Genomic DNA, 20,340 nt, shown 5'->3' on the forward strand with positions numbered 1-20,340 from the left:
TGAAGTGGTTTTACAGAATTTACTTACCTCAGTGATCTGTTGTAACGAGCTATCTCAAAATTTGACCATTTTATTGTATATTGAAGTCTTAGGGATTGGGAATTAGAGCTGGCTTCCACTGGGCGATCGGTTTCTTGTGCCAGTGAGTGAGGTCTGTTGGTTACCAGTCTGCAGCTGATGGTTGGGCTGGTCACATAGGGCTACCCTCAGGTGTCTGGGGCTTTGGTGGCACACCTGGAAGGTAGAATCCCACTGGACTGTCACTAGGACATCAGGCCAATTATGTCCTTGAGCTAGTGCTCAAAGAGGTCCTGGTGGCTGCTGTAAAGTGTAGGACCTGGCCTTAGCAGGGCTCTTCTGCCACATCCAGTTGGTCCAGCATGGAGCTAACAAACAGGGAGGGGACCACAACTGCATCTCAAAGGGAGTAGCAAAGGATTGGCATCCTTGTGTCGTTTTGGTCCTGGCCACAAACTTGAGAGGACATGCCTTTAAAGTTGTCATGGACTCCATTTAAGCATGAACAGTAGGCTCCTTGGACCAGGTAGAGGAGTTCCACCATTGTCAAACTTGGCTAGGCCTGCTAAGAGTGTATTGAGGTCTGCAGCTGCTTGGAAATTAAAAGGCTTTTTACTGGATAGTCTGACAGCCCTATGCTAGCCTGGAGTAAGTTTTGTCCTTTCTGAACTCTTTTATTCACATGTAAAATGCTTTTGGGGTGCCTGGGTGGCTCAGGCGGTTAAAGGTCAGGATCTCAGTTTGTGAGCTCAAGCCCCAAATAGTGGAACTCTGGCGAGGACAACCGGGAACCTGCTTGGGATTCTCTCTCCCTCTCTGCCCATCCCCAACTCGCACGCATAGGCCCTCACTCTAAATTAAAAAAAAAAAAAAATGCTCCTGCATGAAAATGTTCCCTGTAAAGGGCTGTCGCTGTCAACAGGCTCATTGTAGTGTTGTGCTACATGAACAGTAAACCATGGTAGTGCACATCTCCCAGGGAAAGGTTAAAAGTGGTCTTACACAGCTAGGTTCCTAGAAATTCTTAATTTTAAACAAGTTCAGAGAAGACAATGTACTGTTTTCATTTTTGAGAGGGCGTGTGTGAGTGGGGGAGGGGCAGAGAGCAAGGGGGAACAGTTTCTGAAGCAGGCTCTAGGCTGAGAGCAGAGAGCCAGATGGGGGCTCAAAACTCCTGAACCCTGAGATCATGACTGGAGCCGGAGTCAGACGCCCCTGAAGTACTTAGGCTATTTAAGGAAGACAATTTAGAGACCAAAGAGCCAGGAAAATCTGACTTTTATTTCTTAAATACTGTGAAGGAAGATGGGGGAAATGGTCCCCTGATGAGGGAGGGCCACAAGAACTAGGGATCATCAGCAAAGGCCCGGTGGGCATTAGGGAAGCGCTGGGGGCTGTAGTTGGGGTCTTCCTGCAGTCGCTTTTGTATATCAGCCCGGAGCTAGAGAGAGAGAGCAAGCAGGTCGGAGGGGCAGCGGCCAGGCCCCTAGGATCCCAGCAAGCACGCAAGGCCATCCCTTAGAAGCTAACACTTCCCCACCAGCCACACTGTCAGCCCAATATGGTATCGCCGAGCCTTCCCAGATGCCACTAGGGAAAAACTCGTTAAAAAAATCACATGGTAGCCCCAGACTGACCAGTTCATCTCTGAAAAGATCAGAAAAGAGGGGCCCTAGCCCAACCCCTCCCACTAGACCATCCCTATCCTGCTTCAAGGTGGGGGCACCTGCTGCCTGTAGCTCTCCTGAACCTCTGGTGCCTCCAGGTCCCGGCTCAGGCTCTCAGGGCTCGTCAGGGGCCGAGCTCCGGCTGCCTTAGCTGCCCGGCTCACGGCCTCTGAGAGAAGCAGCTGGGGGCCCTCACCCTGCATCGTCTGGGGGACAGGGGGTCGGGAGGGAAAAGAGGATCAACGTCAGATCCAGTGCCACCACCCAGCTCACCCTTTCCAGGAATCAACCACTGAGTTCCTATGCTAGTGGAGAGAAGGGGACTAGTCCAGGCGGTTTTGACAGCAGAGATACCTTCCTAGTTTTATTCGGCTCTGGCCGAAACATGGCATTTGAGTGTGTGGACTCACTCTTCAAAATAAGAGGGGCAGGATGAGTCAGGCCAGCCAGCATTCTGAGCTGGCTAGTCCACAAGAGGAAGCCCACCTTAAGGAAAATAGGCCCTAGTCACATTCCTAGCCACCAGGCAGCTGAGGGAGGACAGGACTGCTGGCAAATGCTAACATGAAGGTGTGCTGCAGCGACCGTGAGCAAGTCAATCCCCGGGAAGGTGTCCTCAGCCATTAAATGACGGGACTAAACTAGGAAGAATTCCTTGACTCTGAATAATTGGATTCTAAGCACGACAGGGGAATTTGGATAAAGAGAGATCCTCAGGGAAGAAGCAGACCAACCTTGCGTCTCTTGGCAGGCATACCACTGAGGTAGGCATCGCTCAGGGGAGGCTGCGGCTTCACCTTCCGCTGGCTCTGAATGTCCTGCTGGATAATCGGAACCCACTCCTGGGGATGAAAAGGGGATGAGTAACTGGCACAACTTTCAGCTGCCTTGGCCCACCGGCCCACCTCCCGACACTTACTGGGGGGACTGCGGCCGCCCAAGGTTCTGTCTCAGCTGAAGCTCCATCCTGTTCGTCACGGGAGCCGCCGCCCTCAGGAGCAGGAGGCGGACCTCGGGACATGGCCTCTTCTGCTGTTGTTCCAGGGGCTGGGGAAGCATTCTCCCGCTGGGAGCCAGACACGTGGGAAGACACGGGCTTCAGCACGCCCAGCTCCAGCCCTCCCGCCCCCGGTCCCCCACTCCACATCACCTGGCCCCTCAACTCTCCCTGGTACCTGAGGCTCAGGGGAAGTTCTCTCTGATCCCTGAACTTCCATTGGCTCCTCAGGAAGTGGCTATAAAATTGGACAGAGAAGGAGAACACAGAAAGCCGTCTCAGGCCTCTCCAGTTCCCTCAAGTCCCCTGACCCCAGAGCCCATCTGGGTCCCTTACCTGGGGGGGATCACCAACCCTGCGAACATATCTGAGAATGGCATCAGGGCCTACGGGCATGTGCTCCAGAACCACCTGAAGCCTCAGTCCCATCATAGTGGTCAGCCAGCTCACCAAGGACGGGTTCACCCCACGAGACATGCGACGCTGAGGGCAGAAAGCAGCCTTAGAACACAGCATCTTCAACGAGCTCTTGAGAAGTGTCAAAGAGTAAAGGACAGCAGTTGGGGGAGAAAAAATAAAAACCGCAGGATACCAGAGAGAATGGAAACCCAAGGAAACAGAAGGCTGGGGCTCTGGGGCGGAGGTTGTGCTTACAATTCGGCCATTGATGACCGCGGCAAGCTCCATCTGCTGTCCCCCCAAGCAGTGCAGGTTGAGGGCCAGGCATTCAAACAGGCCCTGGTTACACAACTCAAGCAGGCGGGCCCCAAATCCACTGTCTGTGGGCAAGACACAAGGAGGAGATGCTGGCACCCGACAGCTCTGCACATCTAACACCCCCGCCCCCCGGCCCCCCAGCCCCGCTGCCCCTGACCTGTGCAGTGCAGCACATGAGCAGCGATGCTATTGAACTGCTCTTGGAGAAATTCCAGGTTTGTCCGGATGATGTCCACCCCTGGCTGAACCTGCACCAAAGACTGAGAAACAACACACACAAAGACCCTCCGAATCAGGAACCCTGGGAGACCAGGAACCAAAAGCGGTAGCAGGAACAGGAGCTACCCTGACGGGACCCAGGAGAAGAGGGAATGTGAGGGGTACTCACAAAACTCTCCCGCACGTACTCTTCCAGCCCTGTGATCAACGTGTGGGTTGCCGTCTATGGGGGAAACAGCGCAAGTTTAGATCCAAGCCCCAGCCCTCAAGACACTGCCCTCCCCTCTACCTCCAGTAAGTCCAGGGCTTGAGCTGGAGCAATCATAGCTTTAGATGACAGATAAACAGAGTCAGGAATAAAGAACAGAAAGTGACGAGAAAGAGAGCTCTGGGGTCCAAGATCTTCATTTACCCGTATGTTACCAGGTGTGGGCTCTTGGCCACCCAGGTAGTGCTGGTGGAAAAAGGATCGCAGCTGGGGCTGGAGCCGCTGCAGTGGCTGGAAATGCCCATGAAGAAGCATCACCACATCCACCATGGAAAAGTTCTGGCACAGCAGAGAGAGTAGGGCCCCAAAGAATCCTAGAGACAGGGACAGAAGTCAGCAGCGGCCTCTACCACCTGGCCTGCCCACCCACCACAAGCCCATTGGCCTCATCCCACCTCGGCAATACCCCTCAACAGAGACCATCGACCTATCCCTCCCTGTAGAAGGCCAAGGCACTCCCAATTTGCTCACCGAGGGCCCCATCAGCCCCAGGCTCAAAGATGTTGCTTGATCCACTGAGGCGCTGTATGAAAGCAGCAATACTTTCACTACTGCCAGCCCGAGCCCCCAGGGAGCCCAGCAGGGAGTTCAGCACGCCCTGCACCACGGAGGTAAAAAACTCCGGTGAAAGGCTCTCAAGACCCAGGCCTCCAGGACTCCCTGCGCCACCAGAAGGGGACCCTGGTGGGGGCATGGTCTGCTGCTCTGGGGCCGGGGGTGGGGGTGGGGGTGGCGGGGGGGGCGGAGGGGCTGTCTGTGTCGCCTGGCAAAGAGAAGGAACAAACAACAGAACACAAGGTGAACACGGAGACAAGGATGTAAAACAACACCAGAAAGGCACAAACCAAGAGGGCTGTGGAAGATGGAGAGCTGTAATCTGCTCTTTACTCCCCAAAGCACAATGCGCACACATAGTTACACAGCGGCAGGATGGGGCAGAGCACCGACCCTCTCTCCCTCTCGATGGGGTAGGTTACAAAGCAGCAACACCAATTACTTCGCTTTCACAGCCTCAATTTCCTCATCTCCAAATCGGGGCAGGGGTGGGTGGGAATCCGAGTCCACAAATTCCCAAGGCTCCCTCCCACCGACATGCCACCAGAGACTGTAGCCCAGCAGCAATACCACAGCAACAAGGCACCAGCGCCTGGCCTAGCCAAGGGAAAGGGTGAAGTGATGAGCAAGCTAGGCACTTACCTGCAGAAAGTCGGTCATGCCCTGGAGAAAGGCAGGGACACCAGGCATCGCCACGGTGATGGTGGGAGAAGCCATGCCAGGCCCTCCGGCCCCTGGCCCCGCAGGACCCAGCAGGTTCCCTAGGAGCTGTGAGAACTGAAGATCGGCCGCTGAGGGTTGAGGGGGTGGAGGCTGGGTGGGTCCCCCGGGGGCAGGACCAGCTGTGGTTGCTGTGTTGGTGGTGCCTGCACTGGCTGAAGCAGTGGCAGGGGCTGGAGGTGGTGCCATTCCTGGGGTCCCCTGAGCTACAGAGGCCAAAAGAAAATAAGATGAAATCCAGAGAAACGAGACCCCACAGCATTTCCATTCTGATCTTCCCAGCAAGAAAGCAAGAACGAAGGACCTATGGAGAGAACTGGGAAGCACCAGTAAGGAGATTAAGGAGCATCAGCCTGCAGGGCCATGGGAGTGACTACAGCTGGAGACAGGGAAGAACGAGGACTCACCCACAAGAACGGGCTGCATAAGAAGCTGCCCCACGAGGCCGCTCACCATCTGGGCCAAAGAGGCATTGGTACCTAGTCCAGCGCTCTGCTGAAGGGAGAACAAAGGGGGCTTTCAGTCCTGCCCTTTTCATTCCCCACCACAGGATTCTCTCCCCGAACTTCCCTACCAGAACCCCCCCACCCTTACTCACTAGAGTACCCGAGATTGGGGGCCCCCCAGGATGGGAAGGCCGAGCCTGTGGAGGGGTAGGCCGAGCAATCACCACCCGGGTCGGAGCTGTCGGGAAACCCGGCACCTGCTGTCCTGTGGGTGGCAGAGGGGAGAGACCGGAGAGGGCTGAAGGCTGGGCCCCTGACTGCCAGCCAACGGCACCCACCACCGTGGACCGTGCCCCGCCTCCCAAACTTCCCCTTCCAGGTTATTACCTGCGGCCGCGGAGGCAACAGCTGCCACCATGGCCTGATGAGTGATCTGGTGGGCGACGGCGTGCATGAACTCAGGGGGCAGGGAGGGCAGCTGGATGAGGGTGGAGCCTGGGGGGCGGGTCTGATGTAACCTTGAACCTGGACCCCCTTCAGCCCACCCATTCGGCCCTACCCCTTCTCTACCCAGAGCTCTGCCTGCTCTGATGCCCTCACTCTTACCCAGGGTTTGGCCATGACCAGGGGGTCCTAGGGGGCCAGTGGGAGCACTCGGAACTCCACCGGGCTGTGTGCCAGAATCTGGGTAAGGAGACAGAGAGAGTAGCCCTGAGACAGGCGCCAAAGCCTAACTATATCCTCCTGAGACTGGCGTCCTTCAGGCCGCTACTCCCCCCCACCAAAAAGCCTGCCTCTCCCTCCATCTAGACAGGAAGGCGGCACTCCCTTCACCATGCAAACAAAACTGCAAGGACAAGCAGTCACTCCTGCCCCTCCCCATGCATGCCAACTGAAAAGTTTCTAGTCTGGTTAACCCTGCTACCTCCATCACCCCTGACTTCTCCCTTCCCCACTCTCCCTCTCTCACACCTCGCTACAGAGCCCCCTCCCAAGCCACGTTGCTCTTCTCTACCAACAACCAATCCTAACTCACCTTGGATGTTCATGTGCATCATAACTACAGGTTCCACGCTCTGGTGGGAAATCCGGATGACCCTTGGGTGGCTGGTGGTCGGGGGGGGAGCCGGCCCTGGCGGGGGAACACCCTCGGTTGAGGACTCGACAGTGGTAGAAGTGGGAGCCAGGGATGAGGCCTGCCCAGGACCAGGGGGAGCTGCCTCCGCATTAGAAGTCGGGGGGGGCCGAGTCCCATTCCCCGTCATGGTCACGGTGGTTCCCACGTTGATCTGGAGGAGACAGATGAATGACACAAAAGTGAGTAAAACAAGAGCCTAACCCATGGCACTCCGTGATATACTTCCGAAGTCTCCCCCATTCTCCGTCACTACATATTTCTAAAGTCCCCACCTCTTCTCACTACTGTCAAACCTGGTAGCTACCCTGGGTCATGCCACCACCAGCCATGCGGTCTCCCTCACACCAGGCTCCTCCCCTCAGACCCACCTGGATGGGAATGGCTGCCTGCTGGAGCACCATGGGGGTGGTGTAGTGAGACATGGGCCGGACCACATGCAGGTGTCGTGGGGGCGCACAGGCCAGGTTGCAGCGCAGGTCAGACAGCGCCACAAAAGTGTTGCCCAGCAGCCGTAGGCTCTCCCCCACCAAGTTGATCAAGCGCTGGTCCTCTTCGCGGCCCTCTTGCTATATCCCCAGGGTCAAGCATAGAAAGGCCAAAAATATTAGGCTGGGACGAACGTCAATAACAAAAGCAGTAACACCTTTGAATGACACCACATTCTCTACACCCCCAGGCGTAGCCTCGGAAGCTTTCAAGTAGACCCAACCTCTATAAATAAATTCTACTTCGTGCACACGGAAAGTTTCCTATTACAACAAACCCTACGGCAAATCAGTACAGCATCATCTGCTAAATTTCCTTACTCTGCCTAAGTTTCCTAATTAACCCAAGGTATGAAAAGGTACAAAGACAGTAGGTATCACAGAGATGATGACCCTCCCTATAAACAAGGAAAACATCACTTACGAGCCTAAAGAGGAATCATTCTGTTGCAGACAATGTCTTTTTCTGGGGAAAGGATTAGCTGTATTTCGGCCTATTCCATTTGGGACAAATGGGGGTGAGGGGGTAGGCGGGGCTCACGTTGTTGTTGTAGTCCGTGGTGGCGGCAGCGCCCAGAACCTCATAGTAGCGCTGCAGGAAGGGCTGGAGGCGGCTCTCAAGCCGCTGTAGCTCCTGGAGCACTTCAACATACTCCGCAGGGGAAGGATGGCTGTGGGCAACCCCGAGAGGCAGTGAGCCAAGGCTCTCCTCAGACCCCTAACCTCAAAGTTGACACAGACTACACCTGCCCTGTCTGTCCGCAGCCTCCCGGACCCCTGGCCCAATCCCCTCTAGGACAAGCAGAGCATCTGTGCTTTACCTGTACCCACGGGAAGACAAGAGAAAATACACTGCTTCTCCCTTTCCCACCACATGATTCTATACCTGTGATGACAAGAAACTAACTCTGAAGAAAGAGGCGTGGCCTGTGAGAACTCAAGAGAGAGAATCTTAATCAGGCTCAGGAAACACCATCTGGACTTTCTTGCCCCAGGGACAGCAGTGCTTCTGGCTCAGATGCCAACTCTAACCTCATCAGCCGGTCCAGAGCCTCTCCCTGCCCACCCCCCCACCCCCGACACTAGCCCTATAGGAGAGACTGTCAAGCAGCCGTCTTCTCCCATCATATCCTTCTTGGCTCTCACACTTCACTTGGGATCCCCAAACCCCCTCCCAAAGGGTCCCTCTGTTTCTCACTTGGGTGCATTGGTCTCTGGGGCAGGTGTTGGGCCCGCTGGAGCTGGGCCGGAAGGGGTGAGCTCCGGGCTCTGGGCTGGGGCACGCTCCTCCACTTCTTCGGCCTCCATGGGCTCCCGAGGAGGCACTTCACTTTCAACTGGTTCTGATGTTTGAGAACTCAAGGCTACAGACTCCGGGGCCACGGTTGGCGTCTGTGGGGGCGGCTGACTGTGCTGTGCTTGGGGTCCCCCTCGACACTAAAGGGGAGGGATTCAGGATACCAAAGGCAGGGTGAGACTGCTGCAGAGAATTACCCAGGACAAAGGAGACTGAGTGGAGAAGGAGCTCTAGCTGGGCTCCCTGAAGGCAGGGCTTTGCATTGGCCTCTTTGATTCCCTAGCCACCAACGTAAAACTTAAATAAGAGGCACAACAAATAGCTGTTTTACTTGCAAATTACTAGCAAAATACAAAAAGTATGGTTCGCTAAATCCCCACAAAAAAAGAAAGAAAGGTCACAAGCTACAGCCAAGACACAAACTAATGGAAATAGTATCAACTATAGCAATTTAGAAACTAAAAAAGCATGAACTGCTTCTATAATTGAAAGAAGCAGCCGTGAGAATTATCTGACAAGTTTGAAACAAACTTCCCGGATACCAGGCACCCAGAGAATTGGCAGGAACAAGACAGGCTGACAAAGATACTTTTTCCTGCCCCAAAGACTGAAGACTGCAGAGAAGAGACCAGATTAGACAAGGACAATCCAACTGATATGGCCAGTCATGCCTTCACCACCAGGCGGAGACAAGAGGGGTAAGGGAGAATGAAGAGACAGACAGACCCTAGACAGCCTTGTCCACTGACCTCCATCCGAGAAAGTAAGGTCTGTATATCTCTGATCATGTGCTGAGCCATCACCAGCCGTACTCGGGGCTCACTCTACGATAAGAGAGGGAAAATCAGGGTACACCTGAGATGAAGCCATGAACTCTACCACCCACTGAAGCAGGTCCCAGCCATCTCCTTGGCCAGGTTCACCCCCCACCTCATGGCCTCCTTCTCCCAGATCCCCTTCCCTGACCCTCCCAGGCCCGTGATACCTGAATCGGGGCCTGTTCCATGTTGATGTGAACATCCACAGCAGAGCCGTCACTCTGAGAAAAGGGTAAGGGAAGTTGCTCTGGGAGAAGCCAAATACTAAGGCCCCCACACCTTCAACTCATTCTCTAGAGCCCCACTCTTTTTCTCAAAGACTGAGGTCATATCAGACCTCAGGGCCCTGGAAACCCAATCTAAAGACCAAGACACCTGTCTTATAAGCTCTCTGCCATTACCACAACCAAACCACCCTTCCCCACAAAAACCATCCTATGTGGAACACAAGCTTACAGGAAGATTGAAGGTTCCAACCATGACATAGCTGTTGGCATTCCGGTCATGAACAGAGGCCCCAGGCCCCCGAGTACCAGGCGGGGGTCCCCCACCATGGGTGGCTGAGGCAGACCCTATCCCAGAAGATGCCCCAGAAGGGAGCTGCGTCTGAGGAGGAGCCCGTTCCACCAGGTGAATAACCTTTCCCCCAACATCTGCAGGGAAAAAAAAAAGATACACACCAAAGCATTATATGATCAGGTAAGCTCAAGGCCTCAGTTCATCCCTCTAGACAGCTGCCTCAACCTCTAAACTGCCTCCCCCAAACTCTTACTGTATTCCTGGAGCTTCTTATCATCCTGCAGAACTCGTCCCTGATAGATGAGCCGTTGTTTCTCAGAGGGAATGCTGACAGAGGCAGCGATGTGCTCCTTAAATTCCTTTACATTCATCTGCAAGGTAACAGAAATAAAAAACTATCAGCTAATGTAGGAAAGGGAAAGGACAGAAGGCGGACAACCGACTTTTGGGCATGAGGGGTAAAAATCACCCAATCATAAAATCACTACCCATTTGTCTTGATTGTGAGGTAATTATTGTGCAAAGCCCCAAACTAAGACGTGTTAACACCTGTCAAAACAGACAATAAATGTTAACAAAGTTCAGGTTATATGCCCAGAAGAAAATCACATGGCTGGATACAGAAAAGCTAACTGACCTTCACTTCTCTCCCTGGCTCCCAAAGGAATGTGTGTCTAAAGATACCAATGACCCCTCCCCAAACACAAAATGATACAACTCTGCAATCTCCAAAATAAACGCAATGATAAGGAAGGTGGGGTGGAAAATCAAGCCAGAAAACTCAACTAAGTAGAAAAAGAGAAAAGAGCAAACACTTTCCTAACTGGACAACATACTCTTGGGAAGTACCAGAATGTTTACATACATCTAATCACAAAAGTCTACATGGTCTTCTTGTATGTGTTTTAAAAACTACAGACCTCATGATTTTCTCTCCAAGTATTAGAGGAATTAATGGCATAAACAGCTGTGTCTGTGGCATTACAATCAACACTCAAATTATGCCACAAATACTAGAAAATCCACTCAATAGCCTATTAGGGCTCTACCTGCACTATGGGCTCTGATTTCCAGCCTTTAAAAACAGAGTACAGATTTAACCAATTTTTGCTTTTAAGACTTGTGTTTTGGATCTCCATTCTGTTTCCCTTCCCAAAAGCAAGAGCTAGGTCTGTCCCTTTGGGCTGGGGTTCCCTCATGATGATGGCACAGATTTCCCCCTTCCTCCATATTTCCCTCTGCATGAGTTCTATCACAGTGGAAAAAGGCAGAATGAAATCTGCCTCATCCATACCTTCCCACTCAACAAGCAACACCAGAAAGTATCCTGTCTAGATCATGAACAAAGGAACCGATGAAAGAAGATTTGAGGACCCCCCCCCCAAAAAAAACCAGGCTCTTCTCTCAGAATAAGGGGACTACAAGAAGAAAGGTGAATGGGGGTCTTCCAGAAATACTGGGGTCTCACCTGGGCCCCCACAATAAAGGTCCGAGTCTGAGAGTCCAAGGTCTTCACCAGCACCTCCAGGCTGTCAGGCTCCTCCATACTGGTAGTGGTACTGGTAGTATCACTGGGCTCCATGGCCGACAGCTCTCTAAGGAAGAATGGAGGGAGGGAGGCCTGCTGTCGCCCAAAGCAGATTTTATACACCCGGAAGCCTTCCCAGCCTGAGTCTCCGCCCTAATACCTAAAGAGTTTCTCCCACACAAGCACACACACACACACCCCCGCCCCCATCCCCCTTCTGATTCCGGGGCACAGGGAGAGAAACACAAAGGGCAGGAGATCGACGGCACAGAGAGCTGGAAGACAGGGAGAGATGGGAGGGGCTCCACAGTGCCAATCACAATAAGGGAGGGCCACTCAGGCTAGGAAGCAGGAAAGATAAGAAAAGGAGACCAGTGTCATCATCAGTCGCGATACGACAAAGGCCCCAAAGTTCGACAAAACTGGGGGACACGCGAGAGCTGGGGGGGGTGGGGGGGGTCGCGCCAGACTCTGCGGAGACAGTGGTTTCGCGCACGCGCGCCACGCCCATCGAACCCGCCTAAGTCACGACAGACCCGAGATGACGGACACTCACGGGGGGCCAGACTGGCTAGCTGACTGCCCCCCTCTTCCACCTTCCCTCGACGCTCCAGCAGAGCGCCGGAACCAACACACACCAAACACACACACACACACACACACCCACACACACCCACACACACCCCACACACACACCCACACACACTACCACCACCCCGGACTCCGCCCCCGACTTCCCCAAGGTACCGTCACTTCCGGTCTCCCCCAACTTGCCACCGATGGCCACTTCCGTTTCCCCGATAGTATTTGGGGATCGCAAGGCGGTACTTCCGGCTCCCCCAGGTCCCCAAGATTTACTTTTGTGGGGCACGATGAGGAAGTTCGCGGCCCCCAACAATGAGTTCCTTGGGGCGAGACGGGCCGGGGCCGGCCTGGATGGGAGGGAGCCGAGCACCCCGAGGAGCCGCGGCCACCGTCGCCCGGGGGACCGTACTGCGCCTGCGTGCGTCGCTCTACGCATGCGTACACTCTTGGGCACCGCCCACCCCCGCTGACGCTGTTCATTTCTTCTGTGCACGCGCTTGAGCTGTGGGAGGTTTTGAGGTGGCTACTATAAATGCCTGAAAAAAATTACTAGATGAGACTCTACGCCTCGAGAAGCTTTGGACAGTTGTATGCAACTTGGAGTTTGGGGACTGGGGATTGCGCCTCATCAATCCATGTTATTAAAGTCGTGGCCGGCAGAGAATTTAAGGCGGCACTGTCCTGGCCTCCTAAAATTCTGTCTTGTCACTCTGGCCCTCGAGGCTCTCTACTCCTTCGGCGCCTCCGGAAGTCATCCTTTCCTTAGACGGTTGGAGGTGGTTCGCGAGCTGGGCGTGCCGTCGCGTCGTTGGGGCTGACCTCGGTTCTGCTCGGTGGGCGTTTGGCGGGCTGTGGGCGCCATGTTCCTCGCCGGCGATGTGCGGCCAAGGGGACGCGCCATGTTTTGGAGAAACTAGGATTTACTGTTTTTTAGGACTTTCGTCAAAAAGGGGACCTCAGAGTTTGGGAATTAGGAGCAAATGGACTCAGATTGGACCGAAACACAAGAATCTGACCCTGGGGTTTTGAAGGGGGTGTTGAAGGGCTTCCGCAAGCCCCGGGTCCGCGGGCAGGCGGGACGGTGTTCGCTGCCTAAGCCCTCTAGCCCACCCGCTGCCCTCGGGCCAGGGCCTTGGCCTCCTGGCGCTGCAACTTTCCCAGCCAGGCCGGTTGCTGCAGGTGTGCCTGGCTGCGGTGTCCATAGCCTTTCTGGGATTCGTAGTTTCTACCCAGGTCCCAAGGACCATTTCGGTTAAGAGTTCTAATAAACACCTGTTTAGAGAGCTCTTGGTTTGTGTCAGCCACTTTACTAAGGGTTTTGCGTACTGTCCTTAAAAGCCTTTCAACACCTAGGATAGTTGCTACTTACAATTTATAGATGACTATACCTAGGCGAAAGTAAGTGGCAGAACTGACAAATCCAGACCTACCAGACCCCGGGTAGAGCACTTCTACCAATAAGTTGTTGTATTTTATATGTATTTGTTTTTTATGATAAAAAGTAACAAACATTACCCGTAAATAGTAATAATGAGCCCTCATATACCCATCACCCAAATTTTGTTCTTTTCATTAAATCGCAAGCGCATAGCAACCTCACCTCTCAGAACAAATTTTTTGGCAGTCTGTGGGTTATACATAATCTATTAAGGAAGCCATCTTTCATTGCATTAACTGCTCCACCCACTTGGCTCTCCTTACTATTATTTGAGAACCTAAAACCCACCAGAAACTGTAGTAAGTGCTTTTACAAGCATTAGTTATGGCGAATATTTACTTTGGACTTAACTATGTGCAGGCCTTTGTTAAGGACTTTATGTGCATTGTCTCTTTTAATCCTAGCAGATTGATGATTTGGTCATTTTACAAATAAAAAACAGACATAGAGATTCATAAAATTGTCCAAGATCTAACAAATAGTGGAGTTAGGGTTTGCACCCTCTCTAACACCAGCACCTATCCTCTAACCGTTAGATTATGTAGCCTCTTGTAGTAATGTTGAACAAATAGACTCATGTCCACGAACTTTCTCAGGGGTGTACATATTGTTTCCCCAATTATAAACTTCAGAGGGAAAGTTTTCCATCCACCAGGCCCCAGCGCCTAGTTCATACCTGTTCTAAAGAACTTACCAGGTTGTATTGCAATGATTTTTGTTTACATAGCTAGTTTTCCTTTTACTGCTTCAAGGCCAGGGACTATGTCATTCATTTTTATGTCCCTAGGGCTTAGCTGACAAACAGCTGGGACTCAAAACAGTTTGCTAAGTGAATGAATGAATCAGTCCACCTCTCTTCAGTGCTGCACAACACAGCAGAAAACCAGCTCAGATACAGGTTGAAAGGCCACAGGCTTCTACTTAAGAGGGCTCAGCTTTCCTAATTCTTGAGAGACCCTTGGACATGTCAGGGTGTATTCTGGAGTACTGGCATCTAGAAGAGGGGGAGGAAGGCCCAAACACTGTAAGTAATCCAGGCTTGGGTTGGAAAACAAGGTTGAAGTTACTCATTAGCAGGTGAAAGGGTCAAGGGTCAAGGCAAGGGGGCTGGAAGCTGAGTGGACTGAGTAACTAGCAGGGGGAGAGAGCAGTTAAGGCACCAGCCACTTCACGAAGAGCACCAGCTCCCTCCTGCCTGAAGATGTTCTACCAAATATGGGCAGCTCTATTCTACCTCTATGGTATTCTCCTTAACTCCATCTACCAGTGCCCTGAGTTCAGTCAACTGACAACTCAGGGAGTGGATGGGAAAGAGGTATGGACGAATGGGGGGAGCTTATGGTGGGGGCTCTGAAGGATTTGGGTGGTGGCCTTGAGTGACCGGAAGCCACACTGGGAAAGGGAGAAAGGGCGTGTGTGTTTGTGACAATGAATGCAAGAACAAGTAAAAAAAAATAGTAGTATGGCCATCAATGTGGAGACATGGTAGAATTGGGGGCGGGTGGTTACTCAAGGTGATTGAGAAGAGACAAAGGAAAACTCACTTAATGGCTCCCTGTCATAACCCAAACCTTAGTTGGAAAAAAACAGCCACCACTCCACTCCTAAGTCTTGCAGTCTTAAGAGTGATGATGAAGAGGTTGAATGGATCTTGTAGTGGGGACCCACCCTTTTCTGATCCCCTCCCCCCCACCTGGTTCTCTGCAGTTCCCAGAGCCACACCTGGGCCGGTGGTACTTTATCGCAGGGGCAGCTCCCACCAAGGAGGAATTGGCGACTTTTGACCCTGTGGACAACATTGTTTTCAACATGGCTTCAGGCTCTGCCCCCACACAGCTCCAGCTTCGTGCTACCATCCGCACGTGAGTGGTGAGGAGGCAGAGGCACCAGTAGGTGCAGTCTCTGTTCAGAATATGAGCACCCACCCACAAAGAACTGGGCTCTTTGGGATATCTGCTATTCTTGGCCCACTGAGTCAACAGTTCTATTAGTTTCCTTCTGAAGAGAGATGGGCCTAACCAACCATACCTTGGTAGCTTGATACTACCAAGGGGATCCAGGCTTCAAAAAGAAGTAAGATAAATAGAGGTTGGTATTGTGTGGTTGGGGTGCCACTCAGCCCTTCCTCCTTGTCACCACTTCTGCAGGAAAAATGGGCTCTGTGTGCCCCGGAAATGGATCTACCACCTGACTGAGGGGAGCACAGATCTCAGAACTGAAGGTTGGTTCTCTCCAGCCCTCATGCTCCCCAAGTCCCCTGGGCTTGCTTGGTTTTGCATCTCTGCCCTGACACTCTCCCCACCTCCCTGTCCCAAACAGGGCGCCCAGACATGAAGACCAAGCTCTTCTCCAGCTCATGCCCAGGTGGAATCATGCTGAAAGAGTCAGGCCAGGGTTATCAGCGCTTCCTCCTCTACAGTGAGTGGAGATGCCAGGCAGGAAGGGTTGGAGGAAACACTTGGAGGGCAGGAGCCTCTCACTCTGGGTCCTATGATATCATCCTAGGAAGGGCTGGGTGCCTCCATGAGGTCCTCACCAGGGTGGTGCTAAGAAGCAGGGACTTTGATAGGCCTGCCTGGTTCTGCCTTGCTCTTCCAGATCGCTCACCACACCCTCCTGAGAAATGTGTGGAGGAATTTCAGTCCCTGACCTCTTGTTTGGACTCCAAAGCCTTCTTACTGACTCCCAGGAATCAAGGTGAGGGGGTAAAGTCCCACAGAAGAGGACTAGGACTCACCAAGTCTTATGTGCCAGATGAAAGGGACTCAAGTGATGTCACCAGAGGACATGGCCAAAGGCTGACATCATTAGAATGGCGGTGTTGACACCTCCGTTTGTGTCATAGGCTGTGATGACATCAGAAGGATGTGGCCAAGAGCTATGATGTCTCCCAAGGGAGCCAGGATGGGCTCTGGGCTACTCAAAGGAGAGGTTTCAGAGTTTGTGGTGTATAAATGGGGCAGAGGGGCAGAGATGTAGGGGGAAAGGCCTCAGAGACCCCTTCTTAGATGTGGGGAAAAGCAGGAATGCATTCTCCTCTACCCTGTTACCACCAGTGTTGCCTTTCTTCCTGGATTTCCTTCCTTTTCATCCTCTTCTTTTCTCCGTCCTCCCACCAGAGGCCTGTGCGCTGTCCAGTGACTGACCTGTGGCTTCATCTGTGCCCCAGATGGATATGGTGGGAGCTGCAGTTGTGCTGCAGGGAGAAGCTGGAGACTCCCAGCTCCCTTTCAAGAGTAATAAAGATGGTTTTTCAATCCTCATCTCATTTTGGGTTTGTCCCCAGACATCAATCCCACTACCTCCATTTCAGTACTCCCCCTGGGTCTTCTGCCACCTAAACCCCCAGCTGGACGGCGTCAGGAAGGACACTGAGTGGCGGTATGTCTCACTTTGTAGTGATATATTTAGGATTTGGTGTGACACAGTTATTTATTGCTGAGTGTGCAAACCCCTAACCCCAGAGTGGAGACTGCAAGCTCCAATGCTTCCCCATACTGCCTGTCTCAGCTGCCAGTCCCTCTGAACTGGCCCTCCTTCCAATACTGCCTGCACCATTCCCACTTCCCCTGGCTCCTGGGAACACCCAGACCCTCCCTGCAGGCTCCCTGTCACCTGGGGTCCCTATCCACACCCCCAATCCACCCACAGAACAGTCCCATTCTCCTCTAGATGGCTCAGATCCCAAGATCTAAGGGGATCCCTTGGGGCTCCAACCACCCTCTAACCCTAGTCAGAAGTCTGTCTGTCCTGCCTCTGGTCTCCTCCAGCCCTGGGTAGTTTTGAAAGGTAAAGAGGACCCTTTAGTCTTTATTTGTTACCACCACACTTTTTTTTTTTCTTTTAAAAAGTAGAGGTGGAAAGAAAAAAAACGAAAGTGGGGGAAACGTAAAAGCAAAAAGTAACAACAGCTGGTGAATTCAAGGGCAATATCCCCATTGTCCATAAACAGATACCCTAAACGGCTCTATTCTCCCCTGTGTGTGAAGGGGGGGCCCTGTGCCCTCATACCCTGGGGTTTATTCCCCATCCCTGAGGTCCCTGTGCTTACAATCTGAGTCATGGCCCCCACTCTTCTCCTAAAGGCCACACTATCTTCACCCTTGCTCCCACCCCATTCAGGGTGGGGGCACTACGGTCACCCCCTATCCCGCAGTCACAGCCCCTTTCCTGGATCTCCCCTCCACTCCTCACCCTCCCTCTCCAACTTCTCGCCCTCCAAGTCAGTGGCCTCCTCATCCCCACTGGGCTCCCGGAGGCTGACAACCAGCACTAGGGCCTGTAGGAGACCAAAGAGGCAGGCAAAGTGCAGGGGGTGAGCAGTAAGTAGGCTCAACACAGCATGGAGCCCATGCAGGGCAGCCAGGAAGCACAGCAGCCCATGCAGCCAGAGGCCCAGGGGTCCACGCAGGCCCAATGCGTCCAAAGCTGCCCTCAGAGGCCTTGAGCACAGCCCCAGCAGTGCTGAGGCCAGCAGCTCCAGCAGGTGCAGAGTCAAGTTGGTTGAGATCTGCAGACACTCCTCTGGGCCCCCCAGGTACTGCAAGGGAGCCCCTGCTCCCCCATCTGGATCCCCCCGTAGCCAGCCCAGCAGTTTCTGATGCCGCCCTGGCTTCTCCACTGGGACTTCAGGCCCGGTGGGGCTCAGTCCCCCTTCAGGGGACACTCCAGATCTCCTGGTGCCACTTGAGTCCACAGGATCCCGTCCAAGTTTGGGAATGGTCCCTCCAGTCTCCAGTCTCCCAGACTCTTGAGTGTTAGAGATAGTCTTGTCCCACTTGAGGGAATCCATTCTTTTGCTCCCCAGTTGCTCATCTTGGGACTCCCTGCTTGGCTGTGGAGGAGCCCCACAGCTCCTCCGTACCCCTGGGTCTTTGGCCTTGGGAGGCCCCACATCTCCCATGGTTTCTGGGGCACTATCCCAGTCACTCCCTGAATTCTCAGAGGAGCTGTCCACTGGTCTGGGTTCTGGGGCAGGCAGGTCAGGTTTCATTGGTTTCCGGCGGCCCCAGGGGCGAGGTAGCCAGCCACCAAGTCGTCGCAGGAACATGGCTGGGATGTGTAATGAGCCCCCAAATTCTGCGGCTGCTTCCTAGCACTGCTTAGATTCTCAGGTTTAGGGGCTGTCTCCTCAAAAGCCAGGATCTGTTCAAGCTCAGAAGAACTGTTATCTTTTTGGTGATTCCTACTCTGAAATCAGAAGTGGCTCCACACTTTCCTGAACGGTCGTGCAGCTTCAAGTGTGACAAGCAGCTTGTTTCCTTTTCAGTTCTGAGGTAAAGAAGGGAGGCACATCCAAATTCATTCACCACCACCACCACCACCACCCCCCCCCCCCCACCCCACCACACAAGATTCAGAACAAGAATCTCAGGATCTGACAAGGCCTGGGTCACCCCCACGGTGACCTCCCTGCGTTTCCGGGTTTCCTTTCCTGCAGGCAGCACCCCAAGTTTCACTCACCAAGGCCACGCCCCAAGGTGCCCCAGAAACTGGGGAGGCGGTGCTCCATCCAAGAAGGAAGGAAGGTGGCCCTGGGTTCTCAGTTGCTCCCAATCTGGAGAGTCCTGAACTGCTGACCTAAGGGAGCTCAAGAATAGGCAGTCTCCTATTGGGGGGTTAGGAGAGAGGTGTTGAGCAAACTCCACTCAGCAGCGTTCTTCCTTTGATTTAGAGACCTATGAATCCTACAAAGCGGCCCGACCGGGACCCAAGCACGCAGCTGAGACGCGGCCTCCGCAAGGTCAGGCCAGAAATATCTTGGGAGATCCTCGTCTCGAGGCCAAGCGCGGGCCTGCCTGGGGATCTAGGCGTCCGGGAGCTGTGCGCTGCGACCCCTCCCGGGCCCGGCGTCGGGGCCGCGGCCTCACCAAGCCTTCTGGAGCCGCAGAGCCCGGAAGCAGCTGCACCGGGGCTGGAGGGACAGACGGGGGCGGAGCCCGAAGCTCGCGGGGCGGACCCTGCGGATCCACCGCCCCCCGCGCCCCCGCGCCTTTAGTACGCGCCACTCCGCAGGGCGCGAGTGGAGATCAGGCAGGGCCAGGGCCTGAGTGTAAACCTAGCCCCCCATTTTCGTCGCCCACAGGTGCTCCCCTAAACTCGCCCGCTCCCTTTAGTCCCCTGCCCTTTGGTTCTTCCCTGCAACACCCCCCACCACCACCACTCCTTCTCATGTCCAGGACTTCATGGAAGGGTTTTCCGAAAAAGAAAGGTGCTTTTCTGGGACTCGTGTAGCTCTTCCCTGCCGTTCTACGCAGATTTTACTTCCTGGATCTGACAACAGTGAGCTCTCCATGTGCCTGGCACCTGGCATGAGCAGCGGGAAGGAGGGGGAAGAGGGAGGGAAAGACAAGTGCAAACAGAATGTGCTGCTTGCCCTGTTTTCAGATAGTAAAATGAAGAACCTTGACTTAAAGGTTACATTTGGGAGGCCAGAGTTCTGGCTCTAGGTTAGCTAACATAGTAGAGGCTGTATATTCCTAGGCCCTCCCGCCCATTGGCCTCTTCCTGCAAGATCCTACCTATTCTCATGACCTCTGTCGGCCTTCCCAGGTTTCCCCTAACACCATGCATTTTATGTTGATCACATAGCCACCTCCTCCTCTATGAGCAGGTTGGGAATTTTTTTTATTACTCTTCTTAGCACGTAGTATACGAACTTGTTTAAAATCAGTGATTGAATAAAAACAATGATTGAATTGGCTAGAGTAGTCAGGAGATCCTTCCTGGGGTAGGTGAGACTTGCATAGAACTTGGGCCATTCCTGGTTCAGGGGACTCAAAGAATAGGTGGGGCATTCCAGGCAGGAGCTAGGACGTAGAAGTGAACCAGACTGGCAAGGAGGTGACCCTATTTACGCCACCTGGCTGAGGTGGGACTTGCGTGTGGCCCCTAGACTTGTTTGGTTTTCCCACAATAGCTTCCA

The 20,340-nt window shown here is 53.5% G+C and overlaps 3 protein-coding genes across 20 annotated transcripts; 1 reads left to right on the forward strand and 2 right to left on the reverse strand.

Annotated features, from left to right (window-relative positions):
- Window positions 1–54: 54 nt before the first annotated feature.
- BAG6 (BAG cochaperone 6) lies at window positions 55–12,395 on the reverse strand. Of its 18 annotated transcripts, none has more exons than XM_060615093.2 (26): window positions 12,140–12,395; window positions 11,333–11,459; window positions 10,118–10,235; window positions 9,802–9,998; window positions 9,513–9,566; window positions 9,277–9,351; window positions 8,429–8,667; window positions 7,772–7,901; window positions 7,114–7,311; window positions 6,644–6,896; window positions 6,214–6,291; window positions 5,995–6,102; window positions 5,760–5,872; window positions 5,569–5,653; window positions 5,084–5,367; window positions 4,358–4,649; window positions 4,031–4,200; window positions 3,788–3,841; window positions 3,557–3,659; window positions 3,337–3,461; window positions 3,019–3,165; window positions 2,861–2,920; window positions 2,605–2,751; window positions 2,420–2,527; window positions 1,745–1,891; window positions 1,280–1,459 (listed from the first exon to the last, which is right to left on the reverse strand). In XM_060615093.2, the coding sequence occupies exons 2-26, from the start codon at window positions 11,444–11,446 to the stop codon at window positions 1,364–1,366; spliced, it is 3,495 nt and encodes a 1,164-aa protein (XP_060471076.1). In that variant the 5' UTR covers window positions 11,447–11,459; window positions 12,140–12,395; the 3' UTR covers window positions 1,280–1,363. The 18 variants fall into 18 exon arrangements, with proteins under 18 accessions (XP_060471081.1, XP_060471076.1, XP_060471074.1 ...); XM_060615091.2 differs by having other exon boundaries at window positions 5,569–5,656; XM_060615092.2 differs by lacking the exon at window positions 12,140–12,395 and adding an exon at window positions 11,949–12,081 and having other exon boundaries at window positions 5,569–5,656.
- A 2,113-nt stretch (window positions 12,396–14,508) lies between these two features.
- APOM (apolipoprotein M) lies at window positions 14,509–16,678 on the forward strand. Its single transcript, XM_060615128.3, has 6 exons — window positions 14,509–14,730; window positions 15,123–15,277; window positions 15,563–15,636; window positions 15,735–15,833; window positions 16,014–16,112; window positions 16,535–16,678. The coding sequence occupies exons 1-6, from the start codon at window positions 14,617–14,619 to the stop codon at window positions 16,558–16,560; spliced, it is 567 nt and encodes a 188-aa protein (XP_060471111.1). The 5' UTR covers window positions 14,509–14,616; the 3' UTR covers window positions 16,561–16,678.
- Window positions 16,679–16,803: 125 nt separating this feature from the next.
- Window positions 16,804–20,275, reverse strand: CB2H6orf47 (chromosome B2 C6orf47 homolog). Its single transcript, XM_060615124.2, has 2 exons — window positions 18,879–20,275; window positions 16,804–18,686 (listed from the first exon to the last, which is right to left on the reverse strand). Exon 2 carries the CDS (start codon window positions 18,463–18,465, stop codon window positions 17,572–17,574), a length of 894 nt encoding a protein of 297 aa, XP_060471107.1. The 5' UTR covers window positions 18,466–18,686; window positions 18,879–20,275; the 3' UTR covers window positions 16,804–17,571.
- Window positions 20,276–20,340: the final 65 nt, after the last annotated feature.

The sequence above is a fragment of the Panthera onca genome, chromosome B2 (assembly GCF_046562875.1).
Source record: "Panthera onca isolate mPanOnc1 chromosome B2, mPanOnc1 haplotype 2, whole genome shotgun sequence".
NCBI lineage: Eukaryota > Metazoa > Chordata > Mammalia > Carnivora > Felidae > Panthera > Panthera onca.